Source organism: Crocuta crocuta, unplaced genomic scaffold (assembly GCF_008692635.1).
Source record: "Crocuta crocuta isolate KB4526 unplaced genomic scaffold, BGI_CrCroc_1.0 scaffold506, whole genome shotgun sequence".
Classification (NCBI taxonomy): domain Eukaryota; kingdom Metazoa; phylum Chordata; class Mammalia; order Carnivora; family Hyaenidae; genus Crocuta; species Crocuta crocuta.
In genome coordinates this window covers 2,725,069-2,745,157 of record NW_027528991.1, presented here as the reverse complement: position 1 = coordinate 2,745,157, position 20,089 = coordinate 2,725,069, and the positions used below count along the sequence as shown (strand labels likewise).

The window sequence follows — 20,089 nt, the reverse complement described above, 5'->3', positions numbered from 1 at the left end:
GGGCTGGGAGACGGGGGTCTGGGGGCTTCAGCACTGGAATGTGGAGGTGCAGGGGCCTCAGGGCTGCCAGTCTTGGCGGAGGCTGAGGGGGCGTCACGAGGTGGACTTCAGGACGTGGGGTTCTGGGTGCACAGGAGGGGTGCCAGCCAGCGTGCTGAGAGCTTGGCAGGCTGGCATCTGGGCAGCGGGGCCTGGACACCAGGACGGGGGTCTGGGTACAGCCGTTTCGCACTTGTTTCCCCCAGTTCTGCCTGATCCGAGGGGCCCCCAGACCCTTGCTGGGCGCCTTTGTCTCAGTAAGTCTGGGGCCTCGCTCCGGGGCACGATCCCTGCCTGGAGCACACCCTTCCAGAAGCCCCCGTGGGGGCGGCTGACCAGACAGTAGCTGTGTCTGGGAGGAGGGGTCCCGGAGGCCGGTGCTGACTGACGGCGCCGGGCTGCACTGTTTCACGAGCAGTGGCGGCTGCGGCGTGCACAGGCCGGCACTCAGGGCGCGCACTTGGGAGCCAGCAGACAGAAAGGAATGTATTAACTCCGCCCTGCCTTCCCTGGTCATTTCCTGCCCTGGGCGAGTAGATTTCATTAGGGATTGATTGACTCCTTGAGCCCTTTCCATAAATAGAAAGACGCTACTTTCCGGGTGACGCACTCCGGGGTGGGAATAGACTTCCCTGATGTATGCACTTGTCAGAGGAAAGCTGATGAGGAGAAGCGAGCTGTGCGCCCTGATTAAAATGCGAGCTGCTACCGAGACGGAAGGCCCAGGCGCAGCCCTGCGGGGCTGACCCCTGCTGCTCGCGCCGGCCGTTCTCCCGCGGTGCTCGAGCTGGGTTATTAAATCAATACCTGTCCTGCTCCAGGAAAACCCACATCCTCTCCCTCGGCATCCGTGTGTTCTGCTGCTACTTGGGGGATGGGGTGGGGAGGTGGGTGGTGGGGGAAGAGAGGGAGAGAGGAATCTGTACGAGCCGGGGCTCCTGCTTTTGTCAAGGGAGGGTATTTACAGGCACACAGAACTGGCTGTCACTTAATCCAAAAGAGAGGTGTTGGCACCTGGAGCTGAAGGTGACCCTCGGCTCCACTTCTACCCCCAGCCCCACGGGCACAGGGACCCCTGGAACCCAGCAGCCAGCGCCTGCCCCAGCTTCACGGCTGCAGATCAAACAGTCCCGCGAACCCAGTACTCGGAACCGAACCACTTCTGCTCCACCGTGGCTCACTGGGCGGCACCCGGAAGCCCCGGCGGGCACGGCCGCGCCTGTGTGCGCACCTGGCGGGCAGAGGCTGTGACGCGCCTCACCCTGCGGCCCTGCTGGCGACACCTCGCAGCCTCGCTTCCCATCCCGCCACCAGCGACGGAACCGTACTCCCTGTGTCCAAACCTAGAAGCAGGCTTGGGGTTTGGGGGGAAAAAGTAAACTTGCTTCTCATTCTGTCACGTAAACGGCAGTGCACAGGGTGGCGCAGGGTTAATTCGAGAACAAAATACCAGCGGCATTTTGTGTAGGTTTTGAGCTTGACGAGATGCATTATAATTCTGACCTAGATTCCCATCTCTGAGCCTCTAGAATGATCCATCCCACACCGATGGAAAGAGAATGGGGTCTCATGATCAGTTCGCCAGGCATCACTTTAAATCATCTGTCTTGTCCCCGGATCTCAGGCTGACACAAGTCACAGCCACCCTGGCACGGGTTTCACATCGCGCCCGTATGCGCTAGGAAGCTCTGAGCAGGTGCGCCACGGCTATTTATACCTAAAAGACCTTCAGATGATGGAGGGGAGAACAGAGGGAGCACAGTGAAAATGGTAACGGGGTAATGGAAGAGGAAGCTGATTCCAGCTCGGGGTCACGGACCTAACATCTGCTTCTGTAGGCAGTTTTGGCTCCAGGCGATTCAAAATTAACATCTTCCAATTAGAAAAGGGCACAGCTATAGATTGTTCCCGAAATAGCCATGCAGAAATAATGCAGAGACGCAGAGCGGGGGCAGCCTGAGTAGCAGGGAGAATTCGAACGGCCTCCAAGCGCCCGCGGAGGTGGGGGGCGCATCTGACGGGACTCAGTCTACGCGGGTTACCCTTGCCGCAAGCGGGTTTACAGGACGGCTGAACCGAGCGGAGGTCATTCATTGCGCAGAGTCCTGTCGGGCTCCTTGAACGGAGAAGCCCTCGGCTGGTGTATTTAATGTGGGAATAAACGGATGGAAACTGCCTCCCGCTCTGACACAGGCGCCGAACTAGCCGGCAGCGCACTGCTCCCGGGACCCGAACCCCTAAACGCCACTCTGTGTCGGGGGCAGGAGGCCCTCTCTCCGCTCCTGCGGGTACGCACGACCAGCACGGTGGGGGCTTCACACACAGACCTTGGGCTGTCTTCTCACTGCCCTGCGCCTCAGTTTCCCGCGGGAGCCCCCCTCCTCACATGCTACCCTTGGAAGTGTCCAGAAGAATGAAAGGAACAACACAAGCACACGTTCCTCGCAATGACGGGTACCGAGCGGCTACGGGGGGGGTCCCAGCCCCGGCCAGGAAACAGGAAGCTGGTAGTAGGTGTGAGTCCGCGGTTACTGTGGTCAACGCAGGCATCCTTCCCACGGTGAGGGGCGCCAGGCCGGGCTGGGGGTGTTCCTGGGGGTGGGAGTCCCACGGCCTGCGGTGATGAACTTTCCCGAAGCATCCAGGGCAAAGGAAACGCAGAGTACACGCAGGAGCCCCCTGACCCTCTGCCGAGGCCTCGGGCTGTAACTACAAGCTTTCATTTGGCTGCTGCGCCAGCCTCTTTCCGGAAGAACTGTTCCTACGCAGTCCAGTCGCTCGGCTGTGGGGACACGCTAATGGCAGGGCACGGCGACCCGGGGCTGTGACCCCACACCCACTGTGGACAGACTCGTTCTGCACCAGCAGGTCACCTGGAAATTTCTGCTGGCAGTTTTGGGTCACGAAGGGAAGCAGAAAGGGAAATAAACACGCCTGTATGCTCCGGGCCAGATGCCAAGGCCGCCCGGGTCGCCTCGCCCAGGCAGACACCAGACGGTTGAGGGACCGGCCTCTCCTCCTGGCTGGGAGCCCCTGCTGGGCACGGGGACGGCCTCCGGGTAGTAACGGCTTTTGCAGACGCTCCTCTGCTGTGGCCCTCAGTTGTCCAAGCCGCTGTTACGGGACAGGTAGTAACGCTCCCCACTGGACACCCGTCAGTGTCTTAGGTGTTCACGGCTGCTTTCCTGCTGAGGGGCCTGTCGCTTGCCCGGGGCGTGACCTGCGGCCAAGGCTGGTCTTGGTGGCACCACAGCTCATGGGTGCGTAGGGAGGAGGGGGAGGGGACGGGCGGAAGGCGGAGGTGGGGTCGCCGGTCCCCGTGCGTGTGGCGGTCAGATGTCAAGCAGCTGGAGGACGGCCGTGTCTTACGACGGCGGGACGGTGGACGCCCCGCTCACCGGGACGCAGGCCGGCACCACGTATCACTCATGGAATAAACGACTTGGCACAGAGGTGGCATTCCAGAGCTTCCTCACCACGTTCCGGCTGCTTTCATTCAGGGCTTGGGGTGGAATGAGACCCTTCCCACCCTCTCTGTCCCCGTCTGTCCATCTTCCATGGGCAGATACGGAAGTGAGAGTGTTTGGTCCCCAGGAATCTGCCAGGCCGCTCTCAGGGACGCAAGGAAGTTCAATGCCAAAAGCAACACGAGGACCTTCNCTCCCAGCCGCAGCCCGTCCCCTGCCCCGAGAGCCTCTCTCGTTCTCTCGCTCGCTCACTCAGTGTTTATCGAGTGCCTCCTCTGACCCAGCCCCGGCCTCAGAGGCGCGGGAGATGTCACTAACCACATCCACAGCGACTCCTCACCTCTGGGAGCGTACGGCCAGCACCCGGGACGGACGGTAATGATGGACACAAACAAGGGCCGTGACCCCGGGCGCTGGGAAGAGATAAGCGGGTGGAAACGGAGCACGGGGGTCAGGGTGCTGGGTGCGGAGCTGCGGGATGGGGAGGGCCCCCCAGGGAGACCTCGGCGAGAAGCTGGCTTTGTTTCTCTAGTAGTCTTCACGCCCCGCGCAGAGCCCAACACGGGACGTGAACTCACAAGGCTGAGATCAGGACCTGAGCTGAGGTCAAGAGTCAGATGCTTCACTGACTGAGCGGCCCCGGTGCCCGAGAAAGTGGCTTTTAAGAAGACGTGAGGANGCACACCCTCCCTGTGCTTACGGCCTCTCTCTCCAGCCTGGGTGGAAAGCCCGGGTGTAGGACGTCCCCGTCCTGGCCACTGCTCCGTCCCCGGGTCCTGGAAGTGCCTCAAACACGCCCAGCGGGTCATCTGAGTAAATGGGACGGCGAGTGATCGCAGACGGGGGTGTGCGGCTCTACCCTGACCCCTGTCGGGCGGGGGGGGACGGAACATGGCCGAGGACCCCCTCCCCCCAGCACCAGANTAATCGGCTAAAAACGACCTTCAGGTGCCCGCCTGCGAGTTAGCGGCGACTGAGCTCCGTGTACGCCTGCGTCTCCAGGAAGCCAAGTAAAAAGACATTTCACAGGCAGCCAGGGGCTTTGATTTCTTGCTTCCACTTCCCATTTTTCTGAACACAACCCGCTGTCGGCTTGGCCCTTGAGCGAGGCCTGTGTCCCCGGCAGGGAGGCGACAGGCGTGTCAGCATCTCACGAGTTTCTCTCCAGTGTCACCGTTGAAAAGAAGCCTGATCTCGTAAAAGCGGCATAGTCAGAAGTGTANTGGTGGCCACGGAGCCACTGCTTGCGGGCAGTGGCCGAGGCCCCACGCTCCCCAGGACACCAGGACTGAGGGAAGAGAGGACAGTCATTCTCTTTTCCTCACGTCTGTGCAGCCCCCACAGGTAACTGCCGTGCTGACCTAGAGGAAAGGACGGAGAGAAACTACACCAAAGAAGGGCGTCCTCTGCGCACCAGGCTGTTCGGGGCACCGTCCCCAAGCTGGGGGCCCAGAAACGGCTCCGAGCGGCTGAGGGAATGCGACTCGGGGGCCCCCACGTCCAGCTCCAAGCAGCTTCGTGGCGTCGGCCGGGATAACGGGAGGCAGAGGCTGACCTCTGAGGGGGTCTCCTCCCCCTCCCTGACCCGGTGACGTCTGTCTGATCACCAGGCCTGGCGTCCGCACAGGCCTGGTAGGTCACTTACCCGGAGCCCCTCACGCCTGGCGTTTCCTCTCCATCCGCCCCCGCCCCGCCCCCACCATGAACCCGAGGGTCCCAGCTCGGCCGGGCAGAGCCCCATCTCCCTCCGACGCAGCCCCAGCCTGGTGCTCCGCAAACGCATCGTGATGGTGAGTCCTCCTTGGGTCACTAACAAGTGTCAGCCATGATTTTGTCTTTAACAGTCTGGGTGATATTTTGTTTCTCTAGCAATTCCCCAGGAGCGCTCGCTGAGTGGGCCCGGGCCTGAGCAGAGGCTGGGAAAGCAGCACAGTATCCCAGATGCCAGGGGCCCAGCGGCCCGGAGGCCTGCACGTGGGCCACTGCCTGGCGCCCAGGGGCCCAGCGGCCCGGCAGCCCAGCGGCCCGGAGGCCCACGGTGCCCAGGGGCCCAGCGGCCCAGTGAGCGGAGGGGCTCCTGCAGCCGCCTGCTGGATGGACGGTGATCTCTGCTCCGTCCTCAGTGGGTGGAAGAGGCCGCAGGGTCATCTGCACTTGCCTCTAAAGGGCCAAGTGATAAAGGGATCTGGGGCCCGGGGCTGGGGGGAGGGAACCCTCCTCCAGGTCACAGGGCCGTGTTGGCCTCTGGCTTGTTCCCCGCGGTCCCTGAGAGGCGGGACCGCCACATGAGACGACTTACATTCCAGTCTATGGTCACGAAGAAGGGATGCCGCTTGATCTCCTCCACCCCGTCGAGGCCAGCACCTGTCCCGGACAAAGCAGACACCCGCATCAGAATAAGAGAATAAACCCCCGATTCCGTTGCCTCTGGCGGACGGTGATGCAGCAGGGTGAGGGGCTGGGGGTGCCCAGAGCAGGGGTGAGGCAGGCTGGGATCTTCCTGCTGCGGGCGTGGGGATGCCTGGAACTCGCGGGGGAGGAAGCTGGCAGCCCGTCATTGAACGTAGGCTCCACGCCCACCGTGGGGCTTGAACTCTGCCTGGAGACCAAGAGATCAGGGGCCGCAGGCTGCAGGGACCGGGCCAGCCGGGGCCCTCCGGCTGCGCTTCAGATGTCCCTGAAAGCTGGCGCAGGCCGGCCTTCCAGAAGGTGGAGGAAGCGCGGGGCAGCGGGAGGGGAGGCTGCTCTGGGTTTACAGGGAAGGGAAGGAGAGCTTCCAGCAGATGACACGCAGAGAAAGACTGGCGTCCACACCAGCCAAGGCCCGGGTCCCAGGAAACGGCTTATAAATAGTTCTTCCGGCTGGTTATTCCTACCCAGCCTTGCCCCCTCCTCTTGGGGAGGGGGGCCTGAGCCTGCAGGCACAGGGGATTTGGGGCAGGGAGAGGGGTCTGCGGCGAGCGCACAGGCAGAGGGCGGCCTGGTGGGGGCGCTGGGCCAGCGCGGGTCTGCCCGTCACAACAGCCTCACAGCAGCGACATCAGTTTAGTGTTCGGGGAAGCCGTCCAGGGGGGCGGTGGGGCGCGTGCAGGGAACTGGCTGTACTTTCCATTCAGTTTTTCTGTAAACTTAAGGCTGCTCTAAAAATAAGTCTATTAATCAGAGAAACCAAAACCCTAAGGCCCTAAGAGCTGTGTTTTCTCCAGGCTGGAAGGCGGGGGAGGAGCCTCCGTGGGCCAGGAGGGGGCTGGTGGCCCGGGGACCTGGTGGGCTCGGCCGGCTGCAGCCGCTCCTGTCCCAAGGAGGGGAAGGGGGTTCCGTGTCACTCGGTTTGTGAGGCGCAGGCTTCCGGATTCTGCACCCCAGGGCGGCGGGTGCTGGTGGCTGCTGGCCGATGGGGGAGGGACGGGGGATGGGGAGCCGCCCTGAGCTGCTGTGGTCACTGTGGTGCTCACGGTCGGGGCCTGAGAGGTCGGGTGGCAGCCCCCACACGGGTCCCAGGGTCCCTGTAGATGACACCCTCCTGGATGTGGCTGGTTGCTCTCACATCCCGGTCCCTGCGCTGATGTGGGCAGAAAAGGAGCGGCAAGAGCTGGCCCCGGACACAGAAGCCTCAGGGGGACGGAGGAGGCCCAGGTCCACCTCCCGCGTCTGCCGAGGAGGCCAGGCCAGGCCAGCACCCAGGCGAGAGCCCACCACTGATCGCGCCGCTCACTGGACTCGCGCCACAAGGCAGTGCGGGAGCCCGTCAGACCGGGATCTCGCCTCTGCTCTCTGCTCTCCGCCCGGCTCTGCATACTGAGGGCCTACGGTCAGGATCCCTGCTCTTTAGGCTGAAGGACACGGGGCAAGGTGCTCAAGGTCACACGAGAGTCTGTGAGGAGAACCAGGATTTGAAGGCAGATGCGTGTCCCCCCCTCCCCCCGCCCCCAGGCTGGGGCTCCTCTCTGGTCCTCGGTCCAGTTTGGAGTTTTCTTCCCAGGACCCGTGCTATGCTGATATGATATGGCCTTTGTTCTGGCTCCTGGTCAGAGCTCCCAAACCCTTGCAATTTCCTAAGTCGTGAGAACACCGGAATCCTCTTCTGTCACAGTATTTGGTTGCTGTCCCTGGCCTGAGTGGCTCCTTTGTTGCTCGTAACACACCTCCTCGAACCCCCCTGAGTTTCTGTCAATGCGGCGGCTTTTGGAAAAGCCCTTAGGACTGGCCGGTCTCCACAGAACCAACCGCGTGACTGCGGGGTGGGGACTGTCCGCCTCCCTCTGACCTCCAGGGAGGGCAGGGGAGAGGCTGGGGGAGGGCGCATCACCCACTGCAGTGACTTAATGGAGCGCGCCCAGTGAAAGCTTCCCAGAAGCCCTAAGCAACAGGGTTTGGAGAGTCTGTGGGTTGATGTGCAAGAATGCGCCAGCGTGCCGGGAGGGTGGCGCGCCCCAAATCCCAAGGTCCTTCAGACCTCACCCTATGCACCTCTTCTCCTGTGTCCTTTAAAAGATCCTTTGTAATAAACCGGTGATAGTAAGTAAAGTGGTTTCCTGAGTTTTGTGAGCTGGTTTAGCACATGACTGAACTGAAAGAAGGGGTCGCGGGAGCCCCTGCTTTATAGCTGGTGGGTCGGAAGCGCAGGTGAGGCCCTGGGCTGTGGGAGGGGCATCGGAATCGGGGGCAGCAGTGGGACTGCGCCCCGGCGCCTGCGCCAACAGCCCTGGGTGATGAGAGCCAGACTGAAGTGAATGTAGGGCTCCAGGCTGGCATCTACTGAGAAGTGAAGAATGTGTCGGCGTGGAAAACCCACACGTCCAGTGTTAGTGGTGCTGGTGTGAGTAGAAATGGGTGTTCATCAGGATGACCTCGCCCGATTCCTGGGTCTGTCTCCCTTGTTCCGTGAACCCCTGACCAGAGCCCTGAGCCCTGGACCCTGCGGCTGGCGGCCCCTGACTGACACGCCCTCCTGGTCATGAGGATTCAAGTGGAGGAAACCGCACCCCAATCTGTACTGCTTCCCAGCCCCTCCTCGGCGAACGCTGACCTGCCGCAGAGCTCGGCGGGTCCGTCAGAGGGGCGAGCTTTGAGCCGCGCCTCGGACCCCAATGTCGTTCGCACCTGCACTGTGACTCATCGGCTGAATTTCTCTGAAGAACGCACTTTGCCTTTCGCGCCCATTACATCTCATCCATGTTCACGGCGGGAACCGAAACCAAGAGGGACACAAAGGAAATAAAGGCATTGGCGTAACTCCAAATTCCGCGCTGGCACGGGCTGGGTTTCCTTGGATACTTAATTAGCACGTTTTTATCTGCACCTTTTTCTTCCGCTGCAGTGAGATCTTGTACCACGTTTGGGCTTTGAGGCCTCAGAGAACAGTCGACAGTGAATTCATTAACACTTTGGTTATTACTCAAAAATTATAGGTGTCCTGAAAGGAGAGAAACCGTGAAAGGAAAATCTCTGCGCGCAGTTCTTTAAGGGCTACGTCAACCTTCCTAGGGCACATATGGGTATTATTTTGGATCCTACTTTTATTTATCTTCTCCTAAAACATGTTAACTAGGCTGTTTTGTCCTTGATGACCCCTTTCTACGTTGACTAAACACATCTGACCATCGGGCAGTTCTGGGCCAGGAAAGTCAGGAAGTGTCTGTGTAGATCCTTGAATCACAGCTGACTTGGGGTGGTGACCCAGAGCACCGGAAGGCTCACGCTGTCCCCGGAGGAGGGCTTCGATTAGTCCGGATCACAAAGAGTCAACAAGGCCTGGAGTGTTTGGAACAGAAGAGCTGTACTTCTTATCAGGCTTGGTGAGTTTTTACTATGTTCTCCAACGTCAAGTAAACATGAATTAGAAAGTTCGGTGGAGCAGGAGATTCAGGGTTCCACTTGTTCCCGGCAGTACAAACATTTAGCCCCCCGTGGCCCCTCTCAAAAACCGGAATATCCCTGAACATGTGTGCCTGCCCCCCGTGTCTGATTTCTACAAGCGGGGGGACGGCGGGATCTGGCGCCCAGCTGCGACTTCCTGACCTCAGTGCACAGCTGTGAGCGTGTCGTCGGGGCGGGGTGAGGCCTGCTCCTTCCGCGGCGCCGCTTACGTTCAGCTCTCCACTCCACATTTTTAACAAGGCGATTGCTTTCATCGTGGGGTTAGTCGTCGCTGGACTTGTACATTAGCAGTAAATTATTCTCCAAGGGTTTTGGTATCTGCCCCAAATATGTCTATTGTTTCCTTATTTCCACAGACAGCTGGGGACATGATGAATCCCTGGCCCCTGTGAGGCGCCCTTGAGGTGCTTTATTCCATGGCTGTTTTCGAGTCACACGGAAGCCACCTCGCATTCTTTTCCATTGTTTCCAAGTATTTTCTGGCCCTTGGAAAATTCATTCATTCAGTGTTTCAAATGCTTGTTTGCCGAGTCTCAGAGGGCAGTGCCAGCTGAGGGCCGGGGTCTGGTGCCTGCCAGGGCCCCGGAGCTGGTTGGAGCTGACCGCTGTGTCTGGTCAAAGGTCGGCCTGTTGCCGACGCGAGCCGGGGTGGGACACTGGAGACCAAGATGGGGAAAGCACCGCGGGGATCGGCGCTGGAGAGAAGAACAAACACGAAAACAGAACGCCGGCTGCACCAGTGGGTGGGGCTCCCACAGGGGCGCTCGGGACTGGCCCTGACGCGGTCTACACGGCTGTGCTGTTTTACTCTCATTAGCCCATCTCCTTCCCTTCTAACCGCGGCTGCGTGTCCCCCTGGGAGGCTGAGACTTTCCCAGAAGTTCCTACCGGAAGGCACAGATGCTCACGAGGGAAGAGCTGGACGGCCGCCACTTTGCACAGCCCGAAAGTGGGTTCATTGTAACCTCCCGTCCTGCGGGAAGGTCTGGAGGCACATTTACTCCACACGGCCCCGAAAGCCATGTTCACAGAACGGCCCCCACGGTCGGGTGACCATGCTGAGCCCGGATGCGCACAGCCCGAGTTTCTGGAGTTTCTGCAGTGCGTGGAACCCGACCTCACCGGTGCTCCCTCCTCGCGGTTGCACCGTGAGGGCCGGCACCGGCCCCTTCCCCGTTCTCGTCTCTGACCTCCCGGGCTTGCAAACCGTTCGGAGTGGCCAGTGTCACACCTGGGAGGCACCCCGGGGCGGAGGCAGGACGCTGAGGTCCCACACAGGGACAGACCCCTCGAGGCCTCCTTCAGGGAACACGCCCCACCCGCCTCCATCGCCCCGCACACCTCCCTGGACCGAGCTACGCGGCCCTGGGGGGCTTTCTCTAGTTCACAGTGAGACCGTCCCCTGGCTGACTCCTTTGTAGGGACCCCACCCGGGCACCTGCACTGCCTTTCCAGACCCTCCCCCGGGCACAGGGAGGTCACACACACCCTCCCCTGTGCCGGCGTCTGGTCCAACTTTTTGCATGATGTTCCTTAGGCCTGGTGTGCACGCTGCCTCCTGTTCTGTCCCCAGCACAGCCGCGACCTCTCAGGTGCAACCCGGAATCCTCAGGGCCGTGCCCTGGCCCCACCCCGACAAGAGCAGCGGTCTGGGCCGCTGACCTACTCTGCACAGGGATCTGTCACCCAGCGTACCACACCGTGCAGTAAGTGTGTAACACACTTACTGACTCCCGAGTCTTCCAGCTGCCACGTGCACACCGTCATAGCCGAAACGAGCACACACCTGGGGCACCTGGGCGGCTCAGCGGTTAAGCATCTGACTCTTGATTTCACCTCAGGCCCTGATCTCACAGTTCATGAGTTCCAGCCCTGCATGGAGCTTTGTGCTGTCGACGCAGAGCCTGCTTGGGGTTCTCTCTCCCTCTCTCTCCACCCCTCCCCTGCTCACACACGCACACATGCTACAAGTGCCTGGTTTCATCCACTTCCTCCGTTCAACTGGATGTGACCATCCTGGACTTCAAGGCTCCCTGCCCTCCACCCTGGCACCTGGTGGCTCGGCCGCCCAGGGACCAGAGCTGCTCGCGGGAGGCCTCGGCCTTGCCTCCAGGGAACTGTGTGCGGCCGAGCGAGCAGTCCCTGCCTTCAGGGCCCGGCCTCTGGGCCTCTGTTTGGTGTGGCCCCTAACACGTGCATCATTATCACGCTGGCTGGTCTCAGTCAATGTCATTCGACCACAGCCATTTAACAGACACCAACACGGGTGTCAGGGGCTGGGGTCCACGTGGGTCTCCCCACACCCCCTGGCAGAGACTGGCTCTGGGGCCACCATGGGATGCCTTGACACTCCACGGCAACTCATCTCCGCATCTAGATAGGCCCCGGGTACCTCTCCAGCCGGGTTTACAGAACCGGGTCTCGCCGGGGGGCTGTCCCCAGGGGCAAGTCTAGAGACCGTTGCACTTGCTCAGCAGGCAGAGGGGGCATCTCGGGAGAGACCGTGCTGCAGCGCAAGCTGGTCCTCCGCAGGAAAGAATGACCCAGTTGAGAGGTCACCGGTGCCATCGTGGAGACCCCCTGGGGACAGCGCTCCTCGTTTAAATGGCCGTCCTGCAGGCCTGGAGTGAATGCGCCATAATTTACTTCATGGCGTCCTTATTGTTGGACATTTGCCTTATCCAGGTCTTTACTAAGATCAACAAGCATTTTTTACACATGCGACTTCTATGCTGGATAGACTTCAAGAAGTACCATTTCTTGGGAGAGCGATAGATACAGTTGGAAAGGTGGGCGGCACCATCTGCTCTGCGGACAGCGGAGTTTGACCCTGTGAGCAGCAGGACAGCCCTGACGGTGTTGTTGCTCACTAGCTCCCCCTGCAGCCGGCACGGTGCTGGGGCGCCTCCTCCCCCCGACGGGCCCACGTCACGGCCGCCCGCTGACCACGCGTCACTTTGCTCAGCGCGCACACAGGCGCCGTGACAACGAGGGATGAAAAGCGGCAAGGGGACAGGATCAGCAGCTGTGTCAGCCGGGGCTTCTAGACAACCACCCATTTGTAGGAGAAGCACCACGGAGAGGAGCCGGGGGAACCTTCGGTCGAGAATTATTTTGAAAATGGATGAGTACTTGGTTAACATTCATGCAAGTCTGGATTCTCATATCCATTAAGATGTATTAATTTAAACTCCCCTATGACCCAGCAATAGCACTGCTAGGAATTTACCCAAGGGACACAGGAGTGCTGATGCACAGGGGCACATGGACCCCAATGTTCACAGCAGCACTCTCCACAATAGCCAAACCATGGAAAGAGCCTAAGTGTCCATCAGCTGACGAATGGTTCAAGAAGATGTGGTTTATCTGTACCATGGAATACTACATGGCAATGAGAAAGAATGAAATCTGGCCTGTGTAGCAACTTGGATGGACCTTGAGGGTGTTATGCTGAGCGAAATAAGTCAGGCAGAGAAGGACAGACACCATATGTTTGCACGTATAGGAGGATTAGGAGGAACTTAATGGAGGACCGTGGGGGAGAAGAAGGGGGGAAATGGTGGGGGAAAGGGAGAGAGGCAAACCATGAGAGACTCTTGAATGCTGAAAACAAACTGAGGACTAATGGGTGTGGGGGGAGGGGGAAGATGGGCACGGAGGAGGGCACTTGTGGGGACGAGCACTGGGTGTTCTAGGAAACCAACTTGACAATAAACTATTTAAAAAGACGTATTAATTTCAGTGGGATTAAAGAAGAGGCAGCTTTCAACTGCTCTGTCCTTGATTTACAGGGTTCTAAAGGTGAGATGAATAGAACAAAGTTCCACTATTCTGTGTAAAAACGGTGACTTTTAGGAAATAGCTTGCAGGACCTGGCCGGAGACTGTGTTTTGGGAATCCTCGTGGCTTGGACACGTGAGAGTATTTTCACACCTGATTCGGGACCTTTGCTCTCAGTGAGCCTGGTAAAGATGGGCTGAGGGGGGCGGGTGGGAGGCCCCTGCGGTCCCGGGGTGCCTGGGGGCTCTTACCCAGACGGTTGCACGGGTTCCGTTTGAAGAGGGCTCTCAGCAGGCTCTGGGCTTCCACGCTGAGGAACTGCGGCATGCCCAGCTTGGCTCTGAAAACAGAGGTGTAGTTTAGAATGAGAAGGATGACCAGGTTTTCTCCAGCACTTTGCGGTCCTGCTCAGTCACCATTAACAGACCGATCAAATCCATGTGACCCAGAGCGGCTGCACCCAGGCTTTCTGGCCGTAGGGCCCCTTCTGCGCTCTCCAAGTCCCGGAGGGCATCAAAGAGCTTTTGTTGATGTGGGTTCTCGGAGAGAAATTTGTACCATAGCGATTTAATAATTCACTGAAACACTAATACAACCATTAAAAAGAAACAATCAGAATCTCATTAACATTAGTAGCGTTTTATATAAAAATGAACTATGTTTTCCAAAATAACAACAAAGGGCTTGGCCAGAAGAGTGATCTTGTTTACAGTTTAGGAATCCCTTCTGGGTTAGATGAGAGACAGGCTATCTGCCTCTGGGTTCAGTCTGTTGCATTACTGTGAAGAAAATCTGGGACTTCACAGAGCTAGAGCAAACAATCCTAAAATTTGGATGGAACCACAAAAGACCTCAATAGCCGGAGCAATCCTGAAAAAGGAAACCAAAGCGGGAGGCATCACAATTCCAGACTTCAAGTTACATTACAAAGTTGTACTAATCAAGACCGTATGGTACTGGCACAAACCCACACATCGATCACTGGAACAGAGTAGAGAACCCAGAAATAAACCCACAAATATATGATCAACTAATCTGCAATAAAGCAGAAAAGAATATTCAATGGGAAACAGACAGTCTCTTCAACAAAGGGTGCTGGGAAAACTGGACAGCAATGTGCGGAAGAATGAACTTGGACCACGTTCGTACATCGTACATAAAAATAAACTCAAAATGGATGAAAGACCCAAATGTGAGACCAGAAACCATAAAAATCCTTAAAGAGAGTACAGGCAATAACCTCTCTGACATGGGCCTTACCCACATTTTTCTAGATATGTCTCCTGAGACAAGGGAAATAAAGCAAAAATAAACTATTGGCGCTACATCAAGATAAAGTTTCTGCACAGCAAAGGAAGCAGTTAACAAAACTAAAAGATAACCAATGGAACGGGAGAAGATATTTGCAAATGACATATCTGATAAAGGGTTAGTATCTAAAAAATATAAAGAACGGACACAACCCATCATCCCAAACCCAAATAATCCAATTAAAAAACGGGCAGAAGACATGAATAGAATTCTTCCACAGAAGACGTCCAGATGGCCAACAGACACATGAAAGGGTGCTCAACATCGCTCATCATCAGGGACATGCAACTCAAAACCACGATGAGATAGTGCCTCACACCTGCCAGAGTGGGCGAGGATGTGGAGAAAGGGGAGCCACTGCTGGTGGGAATGTCAACTGGTGCAGCTGCTCTGGAAAACAGTGTGGAGGCTCCTCAAAAAATTAACAGAACTCCTCTAGGACCTAGCAATAGCGCTGCTAGGAATTTATCCGAAGGACACAAAAACACTAATTCAAAAGGATACGTTCCCTCCATGTTTACAGCAGCGTTATTTACAATAGCTACTTTATGGGAGCAGCCCAAGCATCCATCTGAGATGAATGGGTAAAGAAGAAGTGGTATATACACAATAGAATATTATTCAGCCAAAAAAAAATGAGATCTTGCCATTTGCAAGGACACGGATGGACCTAGAGAGTGTTATGCTGAGTGAAATAAGTCAGAGAAGGACAAATACCATATGATTTCACTCATGTGTGGAATTTAAGAAACGAAACAGGTGAGCAAAGAAAAGAGAGAGAGAAAGTCAGGAAGGAGACTCTCCATTCTAGAGAATGGTGATGGGGGGGGAAACGGGTGAAATAGGAAAGGTGTTGAAAATGTACACTTGCCAACCTATTGTGATGAAAACAAGTAAAATGAAAATAAAGTAAAACCCAGTAATCTAATTTACCCAAAAAACTGCAAAAAAAAAAAAAAAAAAAAAGATTGGGAAAGGAAGAGCTTGCAAGCCCCAGGAGGGTCGCAGGCCCCGGGGTCCTCTGACCATGCTTTGGGAGCCAGGGGGCCACAGCTTGGTGTCACCCCTTCAGAAATGCTCAGCCACTCCTAAGTGATGAGCGCACGCACAGGATTCGCTAGAGGGAACTATTCTAGTTTTATGAAGTACAGATCGGGGCGCCGGGGTGGCCCAGTTGGTTAAACGTCTGACTTCAGCTCAGGTCGTGATCTCCCAGTTGGTGGGTTCGAGCCCCACGCTGGCAGCTCAGAGCCTGGAGCTGCTTGGGATTCTGGGTCTCCCTTTCTCTCTGCCCCTCCTGGCTCGAATTCTGTCTCTCTCTCTCTTCCTCTCAAAAATAAACAGTAAAAAAAAATTTTTTTTAAGTACAGATTGTGTTCTCCCTTAAAATTAAAAGTCACAGAGGTAAGTAACACAAAAATAACAGACCGCAGTCACAGATGTGTCGCCCACAACCCAGGAAGACACTGAGCCAATCCTCTCTGTGGGCTTTCCTCCGCTGATTCCTCTCCTTCCGCTTACACTCCGGTGTAGCCTACAAAAACGTAAGCTTTTCCGGTGCCTCTCGTTTTTATAAAAGTGAGGTGTCCATCCGCAGGGTTTGAGGGAGCGGGTCATGAGGGCCGGCGGCCTTACGGCGTGTCGACGCCCTCGCACGGCAGAGGCACAGTAACCCGGAGCGAGGGTCCAGCTGTTTGCAGCCGCTCCTCTCCCTGCCGCGCTCCTGTCTTCCCCGGAGCCCTCCCTCCTGACGCCGTGCTTCCGTGCAGCCTGCTCTCACACGGCACCGGGTTTAGACTTCTTCCCGGGATGCTAAGAGCAACATCCGTTTGCACGGTAATTGATTCTTCGTGGGAACTGAGCCGAAAATTATGTTTGTGTCCAGTCACGTGGGCAACGTGACTCCTTGCCAACATCAGGCAGGAGAGCTCAGGTACCTGAATGAATAGGGTCAAGAGGCAGAGAAGGAAAGGCACCCCCCACCCTGTGGTCTCTCTGGAGCCCCTAAGTCCTCTGCCCTTTCAAATCTGTACTTTGTTTTTGAAGGTCCCTAATCGCCACAGTGCCACCACCGGACACCATATGCGACTTCACCGATGGAACACGTTATGTGCGTGTCACCAGGATCACTGGGGGATCCCCTTCAGTGTCTCCCCTGCGGCTAAAATGCCAAGAATGCATATTACGGTTATTGCCGATGCCTCCTTAACAACCGGGCTTCCAAGGCCGAAGCTCTTGCTTTGGAAGGTGCTAACGCGTATGGGATGGACCCCCACGGTGGGTGTTTCCTACTCACTTGAGGATGAGGGCCATGGTCTCCTTCCTGTCCTTCCCCTGGAACGGCAGAGATCCTGTGAGCATCTCAAACTGCAGAGCAACACAGAACAGGGAGGGGAGTGTTCAGACTGACTGGATTGACTAGCTGAGAGCCGGGGGCAGGGTAGGGGTGGGGGTGGAGTGCAGCCAAGGTGCACGTGTCCGTTCAAAATCCCGATCAATCCAGCGAAGGCGCTGGCAGACACGCTTGGCATACACCGGCCAACAGAGCGGCCTCAGGGAGCTCAAAGTTGGGCGAGGAGGTGCCCAGGCCACCAACCCAGGACGCACCCCGGCTGCCGTAGGAGAGGCCGGCCGAGCGCTGTGGAGAGAACAGACGCATCGGGGAAGGGGAGGGCGGAGGGACGGCGGCTGGGCCGTCCGCCTTCTGGGGGTTGGTGGAGGACCGCGTCCCTGCCCTTCTCTGGTGGGTGCAGCGGAGGGGCCCGGGGCAGAGTGACTTCCGTCCATTAACAACGTCCAGTAAGAACAGTAGGGCACCTCCAATACGGGCCACCACACTCTGAAAATAACTAGTGGACCTTTGCCAGGGCGGCCTCTGGGGCAGAGACAGCACCGAGGGCCCGCCTTTCCCGAGCACGGAAAAGCCCGGAGTGCACGGGCTCTGGAAGGGGTGGCCCGGAACCGCAGGGTATTACCTGGATGACGTGTGCACTGCCCCCTTCGAGAAAGAACTAGAGCAGCAGCGCCAACAGAGCCTGTCCTTGAGAATAAGCCCCCGACTCTAACTGAAGGAGGCTACGGTATCAACCCCAGTCTGCGTCTTCATGTCCTTTCCTTTTTTAATTTTTTAAAATGTTTTTATTTATTTGTGTGTGCGAGAGAGAGACAGCGTGAGCAGGGGAGGGTCAGAGAGAGAGGGAGTCACAGAATCTGAAGCAGCTCCAGGCTCTGAGCCAGATGTCAGCACAGAGCCCGACACGGGGCTTGAGCCCACGAACCGTGAGATCATGACCTGGGCCGCAGTCAGACGCTCAACCGACTGAGCCACCCAGGCGCCCCTCTCCATGTCCTTTTCAATTACAGTTGAGCCTTGAACAACACGGGTGTGAATGATAAGGCTGTGAACAATATGGGTGTGACCTTCCATGCATGTCATGTTTTGATAAGTATGTACTATACACCACAAGTGTAGTTTTGCTTATGATTTTCTTCATAACATTTCTTTAGCTTGCTTTATTGTAAGGATACAGTATGTAATACATATAATGTATGAAATATGTGTTGCTCTACTGCTTATGTTATTGTGAGCCTTCTGGTCAACACTAAGTTATTAGTAGCTAATTTTGAGGAGAGTCAAAGTTATACGTGGATTTTTGACCACCTTCAGGGGTTGGTGCCCCTTATCCCTGTGTTCTTTGAGGGTCAACTGTATAAGAAAATAGCCTCAGTGCAAGTGTTGGTATAACTTATTATACCTTAGTTTTTACTCTGACTGTATGTCTCTGTTCCCTTAAAACTTATCCTGCAGTTTTCTTCTCCTCCACATTATGAAAATCTTTTAAAAAAAAAAATANGTCAGAGAGAGAGGGAGATACAGACTCTGAAACAGGCTCCAGGCTCTGAGCTGGCAGTCAGCACAGAGCCTGACGCGGGGCTCGAACCCACAAACCGCGAGATCACGACCTAAGCGAAAGCCAGACGCTTAACCAACTAAGCCACCCAGGCGCTCCTATGAAAATCTTAAGAAATACATCAGAGTAGAAAGATCAAAATGATCACCCATAATCCCATTATCCAATGAGAGACACAATTAGTATTTGTTATTTCCTTCTAGAACTTTGTTGAAGTTGTGTGTTTAAAACACAGATAAGGTTTTATATGTTAATCTTTCACAGAACAATAGAAAAACTTCCAATGCTTGTTGTTAAATCTTCATAGCATCACTTTATACGTGGATATGCCAAAATATGTTTATTTGTTGTTGAACCCTTAGACTGTTTCCAATTTCCTGCTATTGTAAGTAATACTGGAATGCACCTAAAAGCTTTCCTATGACGTGGAGTTAAACTCAGGACACCTACCAGGAGTGAAACCAACCAACTTAAAGAAATGAGTGGACTTAAGGCTTTATTAGTATTTTTGGTTTGCTTTTTGAAGGTAAAAATTGAAAAGAAATGTAAGCGTTCCTGTCTGTTGAGATGCGTGCGGCCTCCCCTGCGCTAACACCTGCTGTCCCTCCCATGGGCCCTCATTCAGAGAAGACACACAGCGCGGACTGCAGGCGATCAATCGATCTATAAGCCGTAAAAACGGAGACTCAGAGAGTCCAGAAGAGGATCTAAAAATAGACAAACAGAACTGAATGGAAAGGTAGGATGCTCTGGCAGATGAGCTGTTCATCTGATAAAACGATATGAGGGTTTTTGTAAGTTGATCGTAGAAATCAAAGTATCTCTGAAAATAGAATCCTATTAGCAAAGAAAATCCCCTTCCTATTTGTTTGTATCCTTCCTTCGCTCTCCTTTCTTTCTTCACTGGCTGGGAATGGGATTCCACGGCAAGGAAAAGCCTGTGAGGCCTCACGGCTGCACAATCGGGGCCCATCGGGAACATGTGTGGCTCATGTAACCATTTATTACGGGTCAACCAGCAACTTGCAACATTTGCCTGGTGATTCCTTCTTCGCTTTGACGATGCATCCGGGATCCACAGCCCTTGTGTTTCTCTCCCTCCGGCCTGTTCTTCCGAGTTACCCCGCCCCCACCACCCCCCCAACACGGCGGCAGGTCCCGAACTTTTCCTGAGCACCTAGCACAGCGGCATACACGGGTGTTCACCAAATGCCTCCTGGTGATGAAGATGATGGTGTGGTGATGGTGATGAAGCCCACACAAGTCTCTATTTTGGCTTCACTTCCAGCCCCCTTACACGTTCCTGTCCTGACACACGTGGAGAAGGGAGATCGGCTCAGTATTACTTCTCTCAACAAAGCCACTCGGCGCTTTCTCCCTGTTGGAGGGTGTCATTAAATCCGGGCATTACTGATGCGCTTTCCTGGGACATTACATACGGTCAGAGTCTTGCCCTGGTGCTCAAGAATACGGAGACTGACCAAGGCTTGCAGGGCAAACTGATATAAGCCATCATTGGCTGTGGGGTCCCACACTGCACGCGTGGTCCCCAAGGGGTCCATTCCCAGGTCAGCACCAAGGCAGGCTGTGGAAATGTACAGAGGGAGCCCCGAGAAACTCGGTACAGCGTCACCGTGCACACTTAGGACACTTCCAGGAGGATAAATATTTTGATGTAGCTACAGCAGTACTTCTCAGCTG

General features: G+C 56.1%; 1 protein-coding gene across 1 annotated transcript in view; it reads right to left on the bottom strand.

Annotated features, from left to right (window-relative positions):
* The window catches only part of RPS6KA2 (ribosomal protein S6 kinase A2), a 151,428-nt gene that overhangs the window by 26,937 nt on the left and 104,402 nt on the right, over positions 1–20,089 (bottom strand). The window contains exons 9-11 of the mRNA XM_077757413.1: positions 16,774–16,844; positions 13,418–13,506; positions 5,806–5,870 (exon numbers count right to left, since the gene is read on the bottom strand). Of these exons, the coding sequence (XP_077613539.1) occupies positions 5,806–5,870; positions 13,418–13,506; positions 16,774–16,844 (225 nt within the window). The remainder of the gene's footprint in view (positions 1–5,805; positions 5,871–13,417; positions 13,507–16,773; positions 16,845–20,089) is intronic.